Source organism: Melanerpes formicivorus, unplaced genomic scaffold, assembly GCF_026170545.1.
Source record: "Melanerpes formicivorus ecotype bairdi unplaced genomic scaffold, bMelFor1.0.p_v2 SCAF_57, whole genome shotgun sequence".
NCBI lineage: Eukaryota > Metazoa > Chordata > Aves > Piciformes > Picidae > Melanerpes > Melanerpes formicivorus.
Window position 1 is genome coordinate 3,026,745 of NW_027142409.1, and position 17,457 is coordinate 3,044,201.

General features: G+C 44.4%; 1 protein-coding gene across 10 annotated transcripts in view; it reads right to left on the bottom strand.

Annotated features, from left to right (window-relative positions):
- DLGAP2 (DLG associated protein 2) overlaps positions 1–17,457 on the bottom strand; it is an 818,859-nt gene that overhangs the window by 201,432 nt on the left and 599,970 nt on the right. For 7 of the 10 annotated variants that reach the window (XM_068161340.1, XM_068161339.1, XM_068161338.1 and 4 more), the window contains one exon: positions 3,932–3,997. The exons of the other annotated variants lie outside the window; for them this stretch is intronic. In XM_068161340.1, the coding sequence (XP_068017441.1) occupies positions 3,932–3,997 (66 nt within the window). The remainder of the gene's footprint in view (positions 1–3,931; positions 3,998–17,457) is intronic. 10 annotated transcript variants of the gene reach the window in all.

The following is a 17,457-nucleotide window of genomic DNA, read 5'->3' on the forward strand; positions in this document are numbered from 1 at the left end:
AGGTCCCTCTGCAGAGCTCTCCAACTCTCTAACAGATCAACACCTGCCCCCACCTTGGTGTCATCTGCAAATTTACAGATGATGTTATCAATACCCATGTCCAGATCATCGATAAAGCTATTAAAGAGCATGGGGCCCAGCACTGATCCCTGGGGCACACCACTGGTGACTGGCCGCCAGCTGGATGTGGCACCATTCACCACCACTCTCTGGGCTCGGCCCTCCAGCCAGTTCCTAACCCAGCACAGAGTGCTATTGTCCCAAGCCATGGGCTGTCAGCTTGGCCAGGAGTTTGCTGTGGGGGACAGTGTCAAAGGCCTTGCTGAAGTCCAGGTAGACTACATCCACAGCCTTCCCCCCATCCACCAGGCAGGTCACCTGATCATAGAAGGAGATCAGGTTGGAGAGTCAGGATCTGCCCTTCCTGAATCCATGTTGGCCGGACCTGAGCCCTTGGCCATCCTTCAGGTGTGCAGTTATTGCCGCCAGGATAATCTGCTCCATAATTTTCCCTGGCACTGAGGTCAGGCTGACTGGCCTGTAGTTTCCAGGTTCCTCCTTCTGGCCCTTCTTATAGTGGGGTCTAATAGCAGGATAGGTTGTCTTCTGGACAACTGGCCTCCTGAGCTGGCAGATTGAGGCAGGGAGCAGTATAGTTCCCCTGTAATCCAGGAGGAAGTAGTTAGAGACCTCCTTAGCCACTTGGATCCCCACAAGTCCATGGGACCAGATCGGATCCATCCTAGGGTGCTGAGGGAGCTGGCAGACAAGCTGGCCAAGCCACTCTGCATCAATTTTCAGCAGTCCTGGATCACTGGAGAGGTCCCAGAGGACTGGAAGCTGGCCAACATGATGCCCATCCACAAGAAGGGCCAGAAGGAGGAACCAGGGAATTACAGACCTGTCAGCCTGACCTCAGTGCCAGGCAAGATTATGGAACAGGTCATCCTGAGTGCAATCACACAGCACTTACAGGATGGCCAAGGGATCAGGCTGAGCCAGCATGGATTTAGGAAGGGCAGGTCCTGCCTGACCAACCTGATCTCCTATGATCAGGACACCCGCCTGGTGGATGTGGGGAAGGCTGTGGATGTGGTCTACCTGGACTTCAGCAAGGCCTTTGACACTGTCCCCCACAGCAAACTCCTGGCCAAACTGTCAGCCCATGGCTTGGACAGGAACACTCTGCACTGGGTTAGGAACTGGCTGGAGGGCTGAGCCACATCCAGCTGGCGGCCAGTCACTAGTAGTGTGCCCCAGGGATCAGTGCTGGGCCCCATGCTCTTTAATAGCTTTATTGATAATCTGGACACGGGTATTGAGACCATCATCTGTAAATTTGCTGATGACACCAAGTTGGGGGCAGGTGTTGATCTATTAGAGAGTTGGAGAGCTCTGCAGAGGGACCTTGACAGGCTGGACAGATGGGCAGAGTCCAAGGGCATGAGATTTAACACATCTAAGTGCTGGGTTCTACACATTGGCCACAGCAACCCCATTCAGTGCTACAGGCTAGGGTCAGAGTGGATGAAGAACAACCAGGCAGAAAGGGACCTGGAGGTACTGGTTGATAGTAGGCTGAACATGAGCCAACAGTGTGCCCAGGTGGCCGAGAAGACCAATGGCATCCTGGCCTGAATCAGGAACAGGGTGGCCAGCCGGAGCGGAGAGGTCATTCTGCCCCTATGCTCAGCACTGGTTAGACCACACACTGAGTCCTGTGTCCAGTTCTGGGCCCCTCAGTTTAGGAAAGATGTTGACTTGCTGGAATGTGTCCAGAGAAGGGCAACAAAGCTGGTGAGGGGCTTGGAGCACAAGCCCTATGAGGAGAGGCTGAGGGAGCTGGGGTTGCTTAGCCTGGAGAAGAGAAGTCTCAGGGGTGACCTTATTGCTGTCTACAACTACCTGAAGGGAGGTTGTAGCCAGGTGGGGGTTGGTCTCTTCTCCCAGGCAACCAGCATCAGAACAAGAGGACAGTCTCAAGCTGCATCAGGGGAGGTTTAGACTGGATGTTAGGAAGAAGTTCTTCATAGAAAGAGTGATTGGCCATTGGCATGGGCTACCCAGGGAGGTGGTGGAGTCACCATCACTGGAGGTGTTTACAAGAGACTGGATGGGGAGCTTGGTGCCATGGTTTAGTTGATTAGATAGTGTTGGATGATAGGTCGGACTCGATCTCGAAGGTCTCTTCCAACCTGCTTAATTCTATTCTATTCTATTCTATTCTATTCTATTCTATTCTATTCTATTCTATTCTATTCTACTCTACTCTATTCTATTCTATTCTATTCTATTCTATTCTATTCTATTCTATTCTATTCTATTCCTCCTGTAGATACCTGACATTTAATTCTATTGACTTATACATCATTTACTCTGGTTTCAGAAGTCCTTTCTAAACCAAATGGGAAGGAGAACATTTTTTACATACTTCTAGGGCATTATTCTTCTTACTCTATGTTAAGCTTCTAAAGTAGGTCATATTTGTTATGTCCTAGAAAAGCCTATCACTCTTCATTGACTCTAAAGGAAGTCCAGATACCTACAGTTTAGACATCTATGTTTGAATTAATTTCCAGCTGTTAGATTAGATTAATTCTACTCTGGAGTGTCTAAACTCCTTCCTATGTGCTGAGAAATTGGGCAGCAGGGTGAAAAAAAAAAAAAAAACAAACAAGTGTCCAAGAAGGCTGGGAGATATTCCATGGCTCCATCACAAGATTCACATGTGAGACTCCTATGGAGCCTCGTGTTTAATATGTTTCCTCTTACACTATTTTAATTAAGGCAGAAACTGCCTGAAGGTTCTTATGTCTCTTCCTTAATACTTCCTTCTGTCCAGCCTTTGGAACTTATCCCATAGATGTATGTATTTATTTTTTTTAATATAATGCTAAGCAGACAAACAAGTTCAATGCAGATATTTTCACACTAAACATTTGTGGAACTCTCTGACTTGAGTGTAGCTGAGTGGCAACACTACTTGTTTTAGAAAGCCCTGTTTATTATTTAAGCATAATGACAAACCATTGCTGAATCCATTCCTATTCCAGCTATTTCTGTTTTTTTTTCCCCTTAATATAGCAATTATGATTTATCTTCCTATCTGTGTGAAACAATAAGGTCAGGATGAAGTTTATAATATTCTTGTCAAATACAAAAATATCCTAATAACACAAAATAAACTGTTTCAATGTATTAACATGAGCACATGAATAAAAGGAAAAAAAATATTGTCACACTAACTTCTGAAATGTGAATATGCTCACTAGCAAACACGTAGAAACTGCTTTCCATATTTCCCTTCCAAAAATAGCCACATAAAGTAATTGCATATAAATCAAAATTTTGATGTATTTCACATAAAACAGTGACAATCTGAATATGAAATTCCAGGAATAGAAACTCAATTTTGTACAGTCTGAAAACTGAAGCCAATGGGATGTTTTACTACTAGGTTTGTGAGACAGACATATCAAAATTTCTCTCATGGGCTCTATGAGCTTCTAATTACTGCTTGGTTCTGTTTTTTTTTCTTCTTCTTCTTTTTTTTTTTTTAAATTTAAAAGGTAACACCGAATTTCTACCATTGGATTCTCTAAAGGCTGAGACCAAAAGAAAAAGACTAAAGAAGGAAGGCTGATAATTTCCTTGAATATCTTTTGAATTCGGTGTTGCTTGGCTGTTAGCCAAATCTTTTCTGCTTTCAGTTCTCTAACCTTACATAGCAGGCAAGAAATTCCCAGAAGGAATAGGCTGAGAGATTTTTGGCCACTGTCATTAACACAGCCTGGTGCCAAGCCTGCTGTGGGCTCTTTTGGCTGGAGAAAAGCTGTACCACAGAGCAGCCTCCTGCCTCCTCACCCTGACAGCTGCCCCCAGCCTCTGGATGTACAAACAGTACAAGTTATCTGAGAGATGGTATCTGTACCTAGCTCTTCCTCTGGCGTCCCTGGAAAACTGAAGCCCGACTTGAGCAGATCACCACCCTCTTCTTCTGAAAAGACAGAAACAAAGTAGCTATTTAATAACTCTGATATTTTTGTATACTCAGACATAAACTCTCCACTAGTTTTTTAATCCACTCAGCGATTACCATTCAGTATCTCTGATACCATGAAGCTGGAGAGATGTGGTATCAGTTCTTCTTTGCCAGTCATTCTAGTGTTCTTGTATTATTATTTTCTTTAATTTCCCCAGACATTTTAACATCAGTGGTGTCATAATATTAATAAATAGCCTTTTTTGTTTAAACATCTTTTATACTGTTTTTCCTGTCTTTGCTTAGCCACATTGAACTCTACTCTCTTTTGCCCTTCATCCATTTATTCCAGGAAGAATCATTATTGTCTGTCCTTGAGTTATATTTAGTTACACTTTTAGCACTTTCCACCTGTAATGATAATAACGCCTCTCAAGAGCCTTGGACTATTTTCTTTACCTTTTATTCACAGCCATTTCACTTATGCAATTCTCCACTCTGATAATGCTGTGAATGTGACTTTCTCCTATCAATAACGTTTACTTTTGTGCCAGAGATAACTTCTGTAATTCTGGAAGAGTAAGCTCAAATGGTATGTCCATGCTGACTGAATGCATTGAGGTAGGCACAAACCTGCTGAATGGCCTAAATGCAGTCTTCAGCTACCCTGCCTATATTGCTGTCAGATTTGCAGCTTGTTGCTTCTGCATTGCACTCCTGTATGCTGGCATGATAATTAATTTGGACCTGGCACCTAGCTCAATATTTGTAACATGGAGCTGCATATGGAACATAGGGTCAACAAGATACAGGATTTGCTCAAGAATATGGAGTTATAATACAAAATATCTCAGTAATGTGTTTCACGTAAGTATACAATACTATATTTTCAACTTTTCTTTTTTTCCCTGTTGCCCACATTTGCTGGTATATCAGCTGAGTGGAAGTTGTTTGTATATACAGCCTTCCACTGTACTCCTAACCTTCTGTGTGTGTTACAAGTACAGACACCTCAAAAGAACAGTGATAACATTGAGTACTCCATAGCCTTTCACTGTAAGTTCAACCAGCAGTTCTTCAGAAAAAGACAAAATCAGGCATTGCAGACCATGTTTCTGTAGTACACTACTGAGGACTGACAACTTTCAAATAATTCACATCAGTTCATGTTCCTCAGGCAGACATTCCTGGAAGTTTGAACCAGCTCAGAGTTTTCCCAAGAGTATCTCAATCCCCATATCAGACAAGCTGCTTTTCGGTGGTTCAGCATACAACAGACACACTGTTTTGCATGTTTCAATGCTCCATTTAACAAATACATGCACTCTGTGAATTTCTTCGTTGCAGTCTACATTTCTATTATAATTTTTCCCAATTATCTCACAGCAAGCCAAATGAGTGAATACCCTCATGTGGATACTTTCAAAGAATTGTTCCAGGTTTGGACAATTTGTGAGGTTAATAATATAGGGTTGATAACAATGGGTAGCAGAGCACTCATACTGCACAGAAAATAAGGCCTGAGAATGTTAAGAACATAGAATAAGATGAGCTGTCAAATGCACATCTTGTTTATAAATTCAACTGACAAATAAACTCACTCTTCTAAAATGCAACCTACTAGAAATCTCATTAAGCAATGGATTAAAAGTCATACACAATTTACAAAATGACTGGCATATGAATTTAAATTAAATTTCATTTGGAAAGGTAATGGACAACTCTAATTAAATAAAAGCAGAAATTAGGCAGTTTCCATGGAGAATCTGCTCACATGATCTGCCTATATTATATAACTCGCATGCTTGTCGTCTAGTTTGCTGCACAGGAGTAACAAATCAAATGGAAGTTATAAAAAAACATTCTGAAGGATCTTTTACATCCATGTAATTAACAAGGAGGTGTTACTGTTAACTTCATAATAAAGTTTTACATTGAAGTAGTAGATTTTATATTTCTGAAAATAAATTTAATTGATTACAAAGTTATATCTTGCACTTATTTTCAGAAACAGTTATAGGATGATCCAAAGGAAATAAAATGCATAACATTATTTCTGCCTTACAAGAAGCCAGTATTATTCTACAAGCTTTGCCCCAAATTGGCACATCGGCCACAACAACCCCATGCAGTGCTACAGGCTGGGGTCAGAGTGACTGGAGAGCGGCCAGGCAGAGAGTGACCTGGGGGTGCTGGTTGATGGTAGGCTGAACATGAGCCTGCAGTGTGCCCAGGCAGCCAGGAGGGCCAATGGCATCCTGGCCTGCATCAGGAACAGTATGGCCAGCAGGAACAGGGAGGTCATTCTGCCCCTGTATACTGCACTGGTTAGGCCACACCTCAAGTACTGTGTCCAGTTCTGGGCCCCTCAGTTTAGGAAGGATGTTGACTTGCTGGAGCGTGTCCTGAGAAGGGCAACGAAGTTGGTGAGGGGCTTGGAACACAAGCCCTATGAGGAGAGTCTGAGGGAACTGGGGTTGCTTAGCCTGGAGAGGAGGAGACTCAGGGGTGACCTTATTGCTGTCTACAACTACCTGAAGGGGGGTTGTAGACAGGCAGATGTTGGCCTCTTCTCCCAGGCAGCCAGTACCAGAACAAGAGGACACAGTCTCAGGCCGCACCAGGGGAGGTTTAGGCTGGAGGTTAGGAGGAAGTTTTACACAGAGAGAGTGATTGCCCATTGGAATGGGCTGCCCAAGGAAGTGGTGGAGTCACCATCGCTGGAGGTGTTCAGGAGGAGACTTGACAGGGTGCTTGGTTGCATGGTTTAGTTGGTTGGGTGGTGTTGGATGATAGTTTGGATGCGATGATCTTGAAGGTCTCTTCCAACTTGGTCTATTCTATTCTATTCTATTCTATTCTATTCTATTCTATTCTATTCTATTCTAAATTAGACTAAAATTTTAAGGGTAGGTGTCGAGGGTCGAGGGGAAGGCCGCAAAGCCTTCTTCCCCCCCCTGTAAGTAAAGGGAAGAAAAAAAAATGAAAGAAAGGGAAAACAAAACAAAACAAAAAAAAACCCCTCAGCTGAATTAGCAAGGGATAGTGTGCTGTATTTACAAAGCAGTTTAGGAGATGCAGGGGAATATACAGAATTTACAATATTTACAATTTATACACAGAAATATACAACAAAGTCACCCTCCGCTGAGGAGGGTTCCCCACCCCTGTACCCCCTTCTCTCCCCCTTTTCCCCAGAGAGGGTTAGCAAGAGAGAAAAAGAGCAATTGTTAATTAAAAGCAGTTATATGGTTAGAGCAAGTGTGTTAGCAGAGGCCTTATCTGTTCCAAGGTCAGTCTGGCCAAAAGCACAGAAGATGGGAGCTGCGGGAAGGAGGGGGGAAGAGTGCAAGACTGAGACTAGTCTCACTGAACTCAAAACTTAAGGCAGTGCTTCTGCTTCTCCACCAATGAAATTAGTTTAGACCTGTCTTGTTTATTAAACATTCGGCCATGGTGTCCCTTTGTTAAAGGCACCGCCTCAAACGGTCACAGTAGGCTAAACTAGACTGAATATTTATGGGTTTGGTGTTTCAGAAAAAAAAATATTTAAAAATTCCTTTTAAAAAATGAAAGGGAAAGTTCATGATAGGGGATCCATAAGTCAAATTCTGACTTTGGCAAATGAATTCCTATGCAAATTTAGACAATTCAGTTAACCTTTCTCTGTCTCAGTTATCCAGTAAACCTAGGGTTAGAATTAATTTCTCTGTTGTAGCTACCCTATATGAATATGTGTATAAGCTGTCTAAGCTGTCAGCTCGTGGCTTGGACCACTACACTCTGTGCTGGGTGTGGCCGGTTGACGTTGCCCCCTTAAGAAAGGGAATATGGTGGACGGAAGTTGGTAAACGGAAGGAATAGTCTAAACTAATTTCATTGGAAGAGTGGGAGGAAGCACCCTCTGAACTGGGAGTGTAGGAAAGATATCTTGGGCACTCCGGCATTTTATTTTCAGTCTTGCTTCCGCCTTTGCATGGTGCAGCAGCTCTGCAGCTAACTCTGTGCTGGGCTTTCTGCCAAGGCCTCGGCCTTGAAAACAAGATACCAGGCCTGTATATTAACTCTTTTCCAATTAACACAAAACTGCTTTTAACTTCTTTCTTTCGCTCTCTCTCTCTTCTAACCGAATCTGGGGAAAGGGGGGAAAGAGGGGAAAGAGGAGGTGGGGAACCCCCTCTCTGCCGAGGGGTTTACTCTCATTTCTGTGTTACTCTGTTGTATATCTTTGTATATATTGTAGATATTGTAAATTTGTAAATATTCCCCCTGCAAATCCTACATTGCTTTGTAAATATAGCTCCACTGCTTTGCTAATTCAGCTTGCGAGCTTTTTTTTCCTTTCCCTTCAAGTTTTTTTCCCTTTTACTTTACAAAGGGGGAAGGGACGAGGCTTCTTGGCCTTGCCCTTCCACCCACCACATTTTTTTTTATTGGCGTACCCAACGTGCGGCAGATAATTAGTTCAATTTATTATTTGATTGATTTAGTGTTTTCCAGCTGAATTAGCAAACATGAAGGTATTGTGGTTTGTGGAGCGATTGTTCTTTTCAATTTTTGGGGCTCAGGTTTACAGATATTGTTTGGGTTTGATTTTGGATTACCTGGGCAAATATTTGGTGCGGACAATTTATATGTGGGTTATGTATAGAGTTAAATTATGGTATGGAAAATGTATTAATTTATTATGGCCAGTGAGATACAGGAATGTTACCTCCACCACTCTCCCAATTGAGATAAAGGGTTTTAAGATTCCGCCTGAGGAGACAGTAACTTTAGGTGATGCCTGGGATCCAAAGGTGATTTATTTGGTGTCTATAATTCTGCTGATGGTGATAATTAACGTGTATCTCCTGATTTCTTTGCGGTGAGAGAGAAAGGTGTCCAGAGCTTGTTTTGTTATTAAAACTAGATCAAAAAGAAAACGCCGTGGCTCTCGATCAGTCCCAGAGTCATCTAGTGACGAGGACTGTGGAGAACCTGTGTCAGTCAAAAAGAAGGCTAAAAAGTTAATTGGTAAAGCAGCTCTAAATGACTTTGCTGATTCTGGCAAGCAGCCAAGGGCATCGGCTGGTATCAACATGGCACCTACTCTTTCTCCTTCTTCTTCTTCTCCGTCGGCCATTAACGGAGCAACGTCACTTCCACCCACTCCCTCAGTGGGACCGGAAGTCACTGCCCCAGCAGCTGATTTATCTCAGGACCTGTCAGCTTCCATTAAGGTGGCTGTAAATTCAAACACAGCTCCAGTTAAGGTGGCTCCTTTAAAGACTAGAGCTGGAAAGGGCAAAGATGGAGAAGAAGAGGAGGAGACTGATCCTGGTGAGGGGCCCTCTACTCTAAAAGATCCTGCTCAGGAGGAAGAGAAGGTTTGTTTTAAAGATCTAGCTAACCTAGTGAGATCAAAGCAGGATAGAGATGAAGCTAGGAAAGCAGCTGGCAAAGGTGGTTCTCAGCTTAAAGAGATCCTTAGGAGAATGACAGCAGGATTTTATGGGCAAAGAATTCAGGGAGATGAAGATCAAGATGATATTTCAGACTGTTCGTCACCACGGGAAGAATTGCGAAATGTCCGTAAAGATTTCACCAGGGCAGATAAGGAGCCAGTTCTAGCTTGGCTTAGTAGGTGTTATGATACAGGTGCTCTGGCTCTAACAGTTGGAGACAAGTCAGCAGCTCAGTTAGGAACTCTCTCAAGGGACAATGGAATAGATAGACATCTAGGCGAAGCTCTCGGTAAGGTTAATCTGTGGATACGCCTTTTAATGGCGGTTGCCCTGAGATACCCTTCCCGAGATGATCTTCCCTGGAATCCTAAACCCTGGACTACCATAGATGAGGGAATTAAGCGCTTGAGAGAATTTGCTGTTAGAGAGCTACTCTATGGTGAACATGAAACTCTGAATCCTGATGACATTCCTGTGGGTATTGGTCTTGCTAAGAAGATCATCAAACTTGCTCCTTCTAATTATGCAAACATTCTGGCAAGCAGAATTGTGTCAAGAAGTTATGGTGGAGCTTCTCCCACGGTTGGCCAATTCAGTGATCAAATGAGACAATTGGAGGATAGCATGACACGTGGTTCTTTGGTTTCGGCCATTAAAACTATGTCTGGTGATATACAGAATTGCATAAGAGAGTTAAAAGATGAATTTAGAAATTCCATATCCCAATTGGCACAAAGGGATAATTTCAATTCTTCCTCCAGGTGGGTACAAGTTTCATCTGTGAGGAATACACGTCCTCCAAGGAGGTCATTCCAAAACAGGTCATTCCAAAACAGACCACCAAGGCAATCACGTAGAACTATTTGGATAACTCTGCGTGATCAGTTTGGTGAGAACATGAACCGCTGGGATGGCCAACCAACTTCTAATCTTTTCAGGAGACTGAGGGAATTGCAAAGTGGCAGAACCCAAGGTAGCAATACCAGAAGGGAAGCTGTTACTTCCACAGTTCCCCAGAACGACTCTTATGGCTCCAACAGTGGCTCCAGTTATAACATGCAAAGTTATAACCCTGCACAATATGTGCAATGCACATGTGCACATGTTCCCCATAACTAGGGGTGCCCTGCCTCCCGCCAGGGGGAGGAGAGGGATAACAGAGATAATAGAATCTATTGGGATGTGTACATCCAGTGGCCTGGCACTTCACAATTTCGGAAGTACAGGGCCTTGGTTGACACAGGAGCTCAGTGCACCCTAATACCATCAAATTATCAGGGATCAGAGTCTATAACTATTCTGGGAGTCACTGGTGGATCTCAAGAGTTAAGTAAGGTAGAGGTTAATATAAGCCTAACTGGTAAACAATGGAGGAAGCATACAGTTGTGACCGGACCTGACGCACCTTGTATTTTGGGAATTGATTTTCTGAGAGAAGGGCGTTTCAAAGACCCTAAAGGTTACAAATGGGCTTTTGGAGTAGCTTCTATAGAAATTGATGGACAAAAATTGAAGCTGTCTGCCAGACCTGAACTTTCTGATGAATCTGCAGTTGTGGGACAACATAAGATACAGGACATTAAATTGCCGGTTGCTTCTCAGACTGTGCATCACAGACAATACAGAACCAACCGTGACTCTTTGTTGCCCATTCAGAATCTGATTCGTCAGTTGGAGAGTCAGAAAGTCGTCAGCAAAACTCATTCACCTTTCAACAGTCCAGTGTGGCCTGTGCGAAAGCAGAATGGAGACTGGCGTCTGACGGTTGACTACCGAGCCCTAAATGAAGTGACACCACCTATGAGTGCAGCAGTGCCAGACATGATGGAACTACAGTATGAGCTGGAATCCAAAGAGGCCAAATGGTATGCTACCATAGACATTGCTAATGCATTTTTCTCTATTCCCATAGCAGAGGAATGCAGGCCTCAGTTTGCTTTCACCTGGAGAGGAATCCAGTACACTTTCAACAGATTGCCAATGGGCTGGATCCACAGCTCAAGCATCTGTCATGCAGTGATCCATGATGCTCTGGAGAAAGGCAGTGCTCCAGAACACATCCAGTTCATCGATGATATCATCATCTGGGGTAAAACTGCTGAGGAAGTCTTTGAGAAAGGTAACAAAATCATTGACATTCTTCTGAATACAGGTTTTGCCATCAAGCGAGACAAGGTGAAGGGACCTACCACAGAGATTCAATTTCTGGGAGTGCGGTGGCAGGATGGACGCCGACACATTCCAGTGGATGTCGTAAATAGAGTCTCCACCATGGCAAATCCCACCAACAAGCAAGAGACCCTACGTTTCTTAGGGATAGTGGGATTCTGGAGACTGCACATTCCTGGATACAGTCAGATTGTGAAACCTCTGTATGATGTGACTCGAAAGAGAAACCATTTCCACTGGGGACCTGAACACCAAGCAGCCTTTGACCAAATAAAGCAAGAGGTGATTCAAGCAATGGGTCTGGGACCTGTCCGAGATGGTCCAGACATTAAAAACATTTTGTACACGGCTGCAAGTGACAATGGTCCAACCTGGTGCTTGTGGCAAAAAGCTCCAGGTGAGACACGTGGACGACCACTTGGTTTCTGGAGTCGAGGTTACAGAGGTTCAGAGGCTAATTATACTCCAACAGAGAAAGAAATTCTAGCTGCCTATGAAGGAGTGAAAGCATCTTCTGAAGTGATTGGAACTGAATCACAACTTCTTCTAGCTCCCAGATTACCAGTCTTGAATTGGATGTTCAAAGGCAAGGGCTCCACACCACATCATGCCACAGACTCAACCTGGTCTAAGTGGATGGCTCTGATAACACAGAGAGCTCGAATGGGAAATCTTGAAAGACCTGGTCTAGTGGAGGTGATCTCAAGTTGGCCTGAAGGCATCAACTGTGCTAAACCTCCTGAGGAGAAAGTAACTCGTGCTGAGGAAGCTCCTCCTTACAATGACCTTTCTGATGATGAAAAGAAATATGCTTTGTTCACAGACGGTTCCTGTCGTCTTGTTGGAAACAAGCGAAGGTGGAAGTCTGCAGTGTGGAGTCCAACACGCCGAGTTGCAGAGGCGAAAGATGGAGAAGGAGAATCCAGTCAGTTCGCAGAGGTAAAAGCTGTCCAGCTAGCTCTCGACGTAGCTGAACGTGAGAGATGGCCAAAGCTTTATCTCTACACCGACTCATGGATGGTAGCCAATGCTCTATGGGGTTGGCTAAAGAACTGGAAGAAGAATGGTTGGCAGAGAAAAGGAAAACCCATTTGGGCAGCCAACCTGTGGCAGGACATTGCTGATTGAATCGAGAGAATTCCAGTGAAAGTGAGACACATCGATGCTCACATTCCTAAGAGCAAAGCTACTGAGGAACAGCAACACAACCATCAGGCAGATCTAGCTGCAAGAGTTTCTCAAGTAGACATGGACTCTAATCTTGATCTCGACTGGAAACACCGAGGTGAGATATTCTTAGCTCGGTGGGCTCATGATTCGTCAGGACATCAAGGCAGAGATGCAACATACCAATGGGCTCGTGACAGATCCATAGACATTTCCATGGATGCTATCACACAAGTCATCCATGACTGTGACATTTGTGCTGCTATTAAGCAGGCAAAATGACATAAGCCCTTGTGGTATGGTGACAGATGGTCCAAGTACAAGTATGGTGAAGCTTGGCAGATTGACTACATCACTCTACCACGTTCTCGTTCTGGTAAGCAGTACGTGCTTACTATGGTAGAGGCAAACACTGGATGGTTAGAAACTTATCCAGTTCCACATGCAACTGCACGCAACACCATTCTCGGTCTGGAGAGACAGATCCTGTGGAGACACGGAACTCCAGAGAGGATCGAGTCAGACAACGGAACTCATTTCAAGAACAACCTTGTAAAGAACTGGGCAAAAGAGCACGGTATTGAGTGGATATTCCACATTCCCTACTATGCACCAGCTTCAGGGAAGATTGAACGCTACAACGGTTTGTTGAAGACCACTCTCAAAGCCATGGGGGGTGGATCTTTGAAAAACTGGGAAAAACATTTAGCACAAGCAACCTGGCTGGTAAATAGTAGAGGTTCAGTGAACCGAGCTGGACCTGCACATTCAGATTTGCTACAGAAAGTAGAAGGTGATAGAGTTCCTGTTGTTAGAGAAAAGAATCTGTTAGGTAAAACTGTTTGGGTATTTTCACCCTCAGGAGAGGCTAAACCTGTCCGAGGGGTGGTTTCAGCTGAAGGTCCGGGTCACACTTATTGGGTAATGCAAGAGAATGGTGAAATTCAGTGTATTCCACAAAGAAATTTAACTTTAGCTGAAAGAGGTTAATTTCGAACTGTTGTACAGCTACATCGCGTCCAGAGGAAGAATCAACAAGGAATCTACGGTGCACGAACCCTGAGATCCCTGAGAGCCCTGAGTCAACTAAGAGACCCTGAAAATCCCTGTTTCCCTTTTCTTCGCTTCGTCGGTGAAGAAATGAACTGTTTTCCATTTTTTCCATTTTCTGACTTTCTTGGACTTTTGAATCGTCTACATCTGAGCATAGCCGGAATGGACTATGAACTTTGCTCACAAACTGTAAATATCGTTTTGGATTGGATGGACAGTATGAACAACCAATGAAATTGTTTAGAAGGGGTGGACTGTGGCCGGTTGACGTTGCCCCCTTAAGAAAGGGAATATGGTGGACGGAAGTTGGTAAAAGGAAAGAATAGTCTAAACTAATTTCATTGGAAGAGTGGGAGGAAGCACCCTCTGAACTGGGAGTGTAGGAAAGATATCTTGGGAACTCCGGCTTTTTATTTTCAGTCTTGCTTCCGCCTTTGCATGGTGCAGCAGCTCTGCAGCTAACTCTGTGCTGGGCTTTCTGCCAAGGCCTCGGCCTTGAAAACAAGATACCAGGCCTGTATATTAACTCTTTTCCAATTAACACAAAACTGCTTTTAACTTCTTTCTTTCGCTCTCTCTCTCTTCTAACCGAATCTGGGGAAAGGGGGGAAAGAGGGGAAAGAGGAGGTGGGGAACCCCCTCTCTGCCGAGGGGTTTACTCTCATTTCTGTGTTACTCTGTTGTATATCTTTGTATATATTGTAGATATTGTAAATTTGTAAATATTCCCCCTGCAAATCCTACATTGCTTTGTAAATATAGCTCCACTGCTTTGCTAATTCAGCTTGCGAGTTTTTTTTTCCTTTCCCTTCAATTTTTTTTCCCTTTTACTTTACAAAGGGGGAAGGGAGGAGGCTTCTTGGCCTTGCCCTTCCACCCACCACAGCTGGGTTAGGAACTGGCTGGAGGGCCGGGCCCAGAAAGTGGTAGTGAACGGTGCCACATCCAGCTGGCGGCCAGTCACTAGTGGTGTGCCCCAAGGATCAGTGCTGGGCCTCATCCTCTTCAACATCTTCACTGATGATCTGGATGACGGGGTCGAGTCAGTCATCAGCAAGTTTGCAGATGACACCAAGTTAGGAGCAGATGTTAGTCAGTTAGAGGGTAGAAAGGCTCTGCAGAGGGACCTCGACCGACTGGACAGATGGGCAGAGTCCAATGGGAAGGCATTCAACAAGTCCAAGTGCCGAGTGCTGCACTTTGGCTACGGCAAACCCATGCAGAGCTACAGGCTGGGGTCGGAGTGGCTGGAGAGCTGCCAAACAGAGAGGGACCTGGGGGTACTGATCGACAGCCACCTGAATATGAGCCAGCAGTGTGCCCAGGTGGCCAAGAGGGCCAATGGCATCCTGGGCTGCATTAGGAATAGTGTGGCCAGCAGGAGCAGGGAAGTCATTGTTCCCCTGTACTCCGTATTGGTTAGGCCGCACCTTGAGTACTGTGTCCAGTTCTGAGCCCCTCAGTTTTAGAAGGACATCAAAACACTTGAATGCGTCCAAAGAAGGGCAACAAGGCTGGTGAGAGGCCTTGAACACAAGCCCTACAAGGAGAGGCTGAGGGAGCTGGGATTGTTTAGCCTGGAGAAGAGAAGGCTCAGGCGTGACCTCATTGCCCTCTACAACTACCTGAAAGGCGGTTGTAGCTGGGAGGGGGTTGGTCTCTCCTCTCTAGCAACCAGCACCAGAACAAGGGCACACAGTCTCAAGCTGTGCCAGGGGAGGTTTAGACTCGAGGTGTGGAGAAAGTTCTTCAGCGAGAGAGTCATTAGTCATTGGAATGGTGTGACCGTTTGAGGCTGTGCCTTTAAGAAAGGGAATATGGTGGACGGAAGTTGGTAAACAGAAAGAATAGTCTAAACTAATTTCATTGGTGAAGTGGGAGGAAGCACCTTCTGAACTGGGAGTGAACTGGGAGTGAACTGGGCACTCCGGCACTTCTATCTTTAGTCTTGCTTCCGCCTCTTTTTTGGGCAGCAGCTTTTTCTGTGCTGGGCTTTCTGCCAAGACTTCAGCCTTGAAGCTGTTAAGATACCAGGCCTGTATTAACTCCTTTCCAATTAACATGAAACTGCCTCTAACTTTTTTTTTTCTCTCTTTTCTTTCTCTTTCTATCCCACTCTGGGGAAAGGGGGGGAGAGAAGGGAGAGCGGAGGTGGGGAACCCCCTCTGCCGAGGGGGGTTACTCTCATTTCTGTGTTACTCAGTTGTATATCTTTGTATATATTGTAAATATTGTAAATTTGTAAATATTCCCCTGCATATCCTTCATTGCTTTGTAAATATAAAGCTCCACTGCGTTGCTAATTCAGCTTGTGAGTTTTTTTTTCCTTTCCCTTCAATTTTTTTTTTTTTCCTTTTACTTTACAGGGGGGAGGGAAGAGGCTTCTTGGCCTTACCCTTCCAACCCACTACATTTTTTTTATTGGCGCCCAACGTGGGGCAGATACTTAGATTAATTTATTACTTGATTGATTTAGTGTTTTCCAGCTGAATTAGCAAACATGAAGGTATTGTGGTTTGTGGAGCGATTATTCTTTTCAATTTTTGGAGCTCTGGTTTACAGATATTATTTGGGTTTGATTTTGGATTACCTGGGTAAATATTTGGTGAGGACAATTTATATGTGGGTTATGTATAGAGTTAAATTATGGTATGGAAAATGTATTAATTTATTATGGCCAGTGAGATACAGGAATGTTACCTCCACCACTCTCCCAATCGAGATAAAGGGTTTTAAGATTCCGCCTGAGGAGAGAGTAACTTTAGGTGATGCCTGGGATCCAAAGGTGATTTATGTGATGTGTATAATTCTGCTGCTGGTGATAACTAATGTGTTTTCTCTGTATTCCTTGTGGCGAGAGAAAAAGGTGTCCAGGGCATGTTTTGTTATTAAAACTAGATCAAAAAGAAAACACCGTGGCTCTAGGTCAGTCCCAGAGTTATCTAGTGACGGGGACTGTGCAGAATCTGTGTCAGTTAAAAAGAAGGCTAAAAAGTTAATTGGTAAGGCAGCTCTAAATGACTCTGCTGATTCTGGCAAGCAGCCAAGGGCATCGGCTGGTATCAACATGGCGCCTACTCCTTCTCCCACTCCTTCTCCTTCTTCTTCTTCTCCGTCGGCCATTAACGGAGCAACGTCACTTCCGCCCACTCCCTCGGTGGGACCGGAAGTCACTGCCCCAGCAGCTGATTTATCTCAGGACCTGTCAGCTTCCATTAAGGTGGCTGTAAATTCAAACACGGCTCCAGTCAAGGTGGCTACTTTAAAGACTAGAAGTGGAAAGGCCAAAGATGGAGAAGAAGAGGTGGAGACTGATCCTGGTGAGGGGCCCTCTACTCTAAAAGGTCCTGCTCAGGAGGAAGAGAAGGTTTGTTTTAAAGATCTAGCTAACCTAGTGAGATCAAAACAGGATAGAGATGAAGTTAGGAAGGCAGCTGGCAAAGGTGGTTCTCAGCTTAAAGAGATCCTTAGGAGAATGACAGCAGGATTATATGGACAAAGAATTCAGGGAGACGAAGACCAAGATGATATTTCAGACTGTTCGTCACCACGGGAGGAATTGCGAAATGTCCGTAAAGATTTCACCAGGGCAGATAAGGAGCCAGTTCTAGCTTGGCTTAGTAGGTGTTATGATACAGG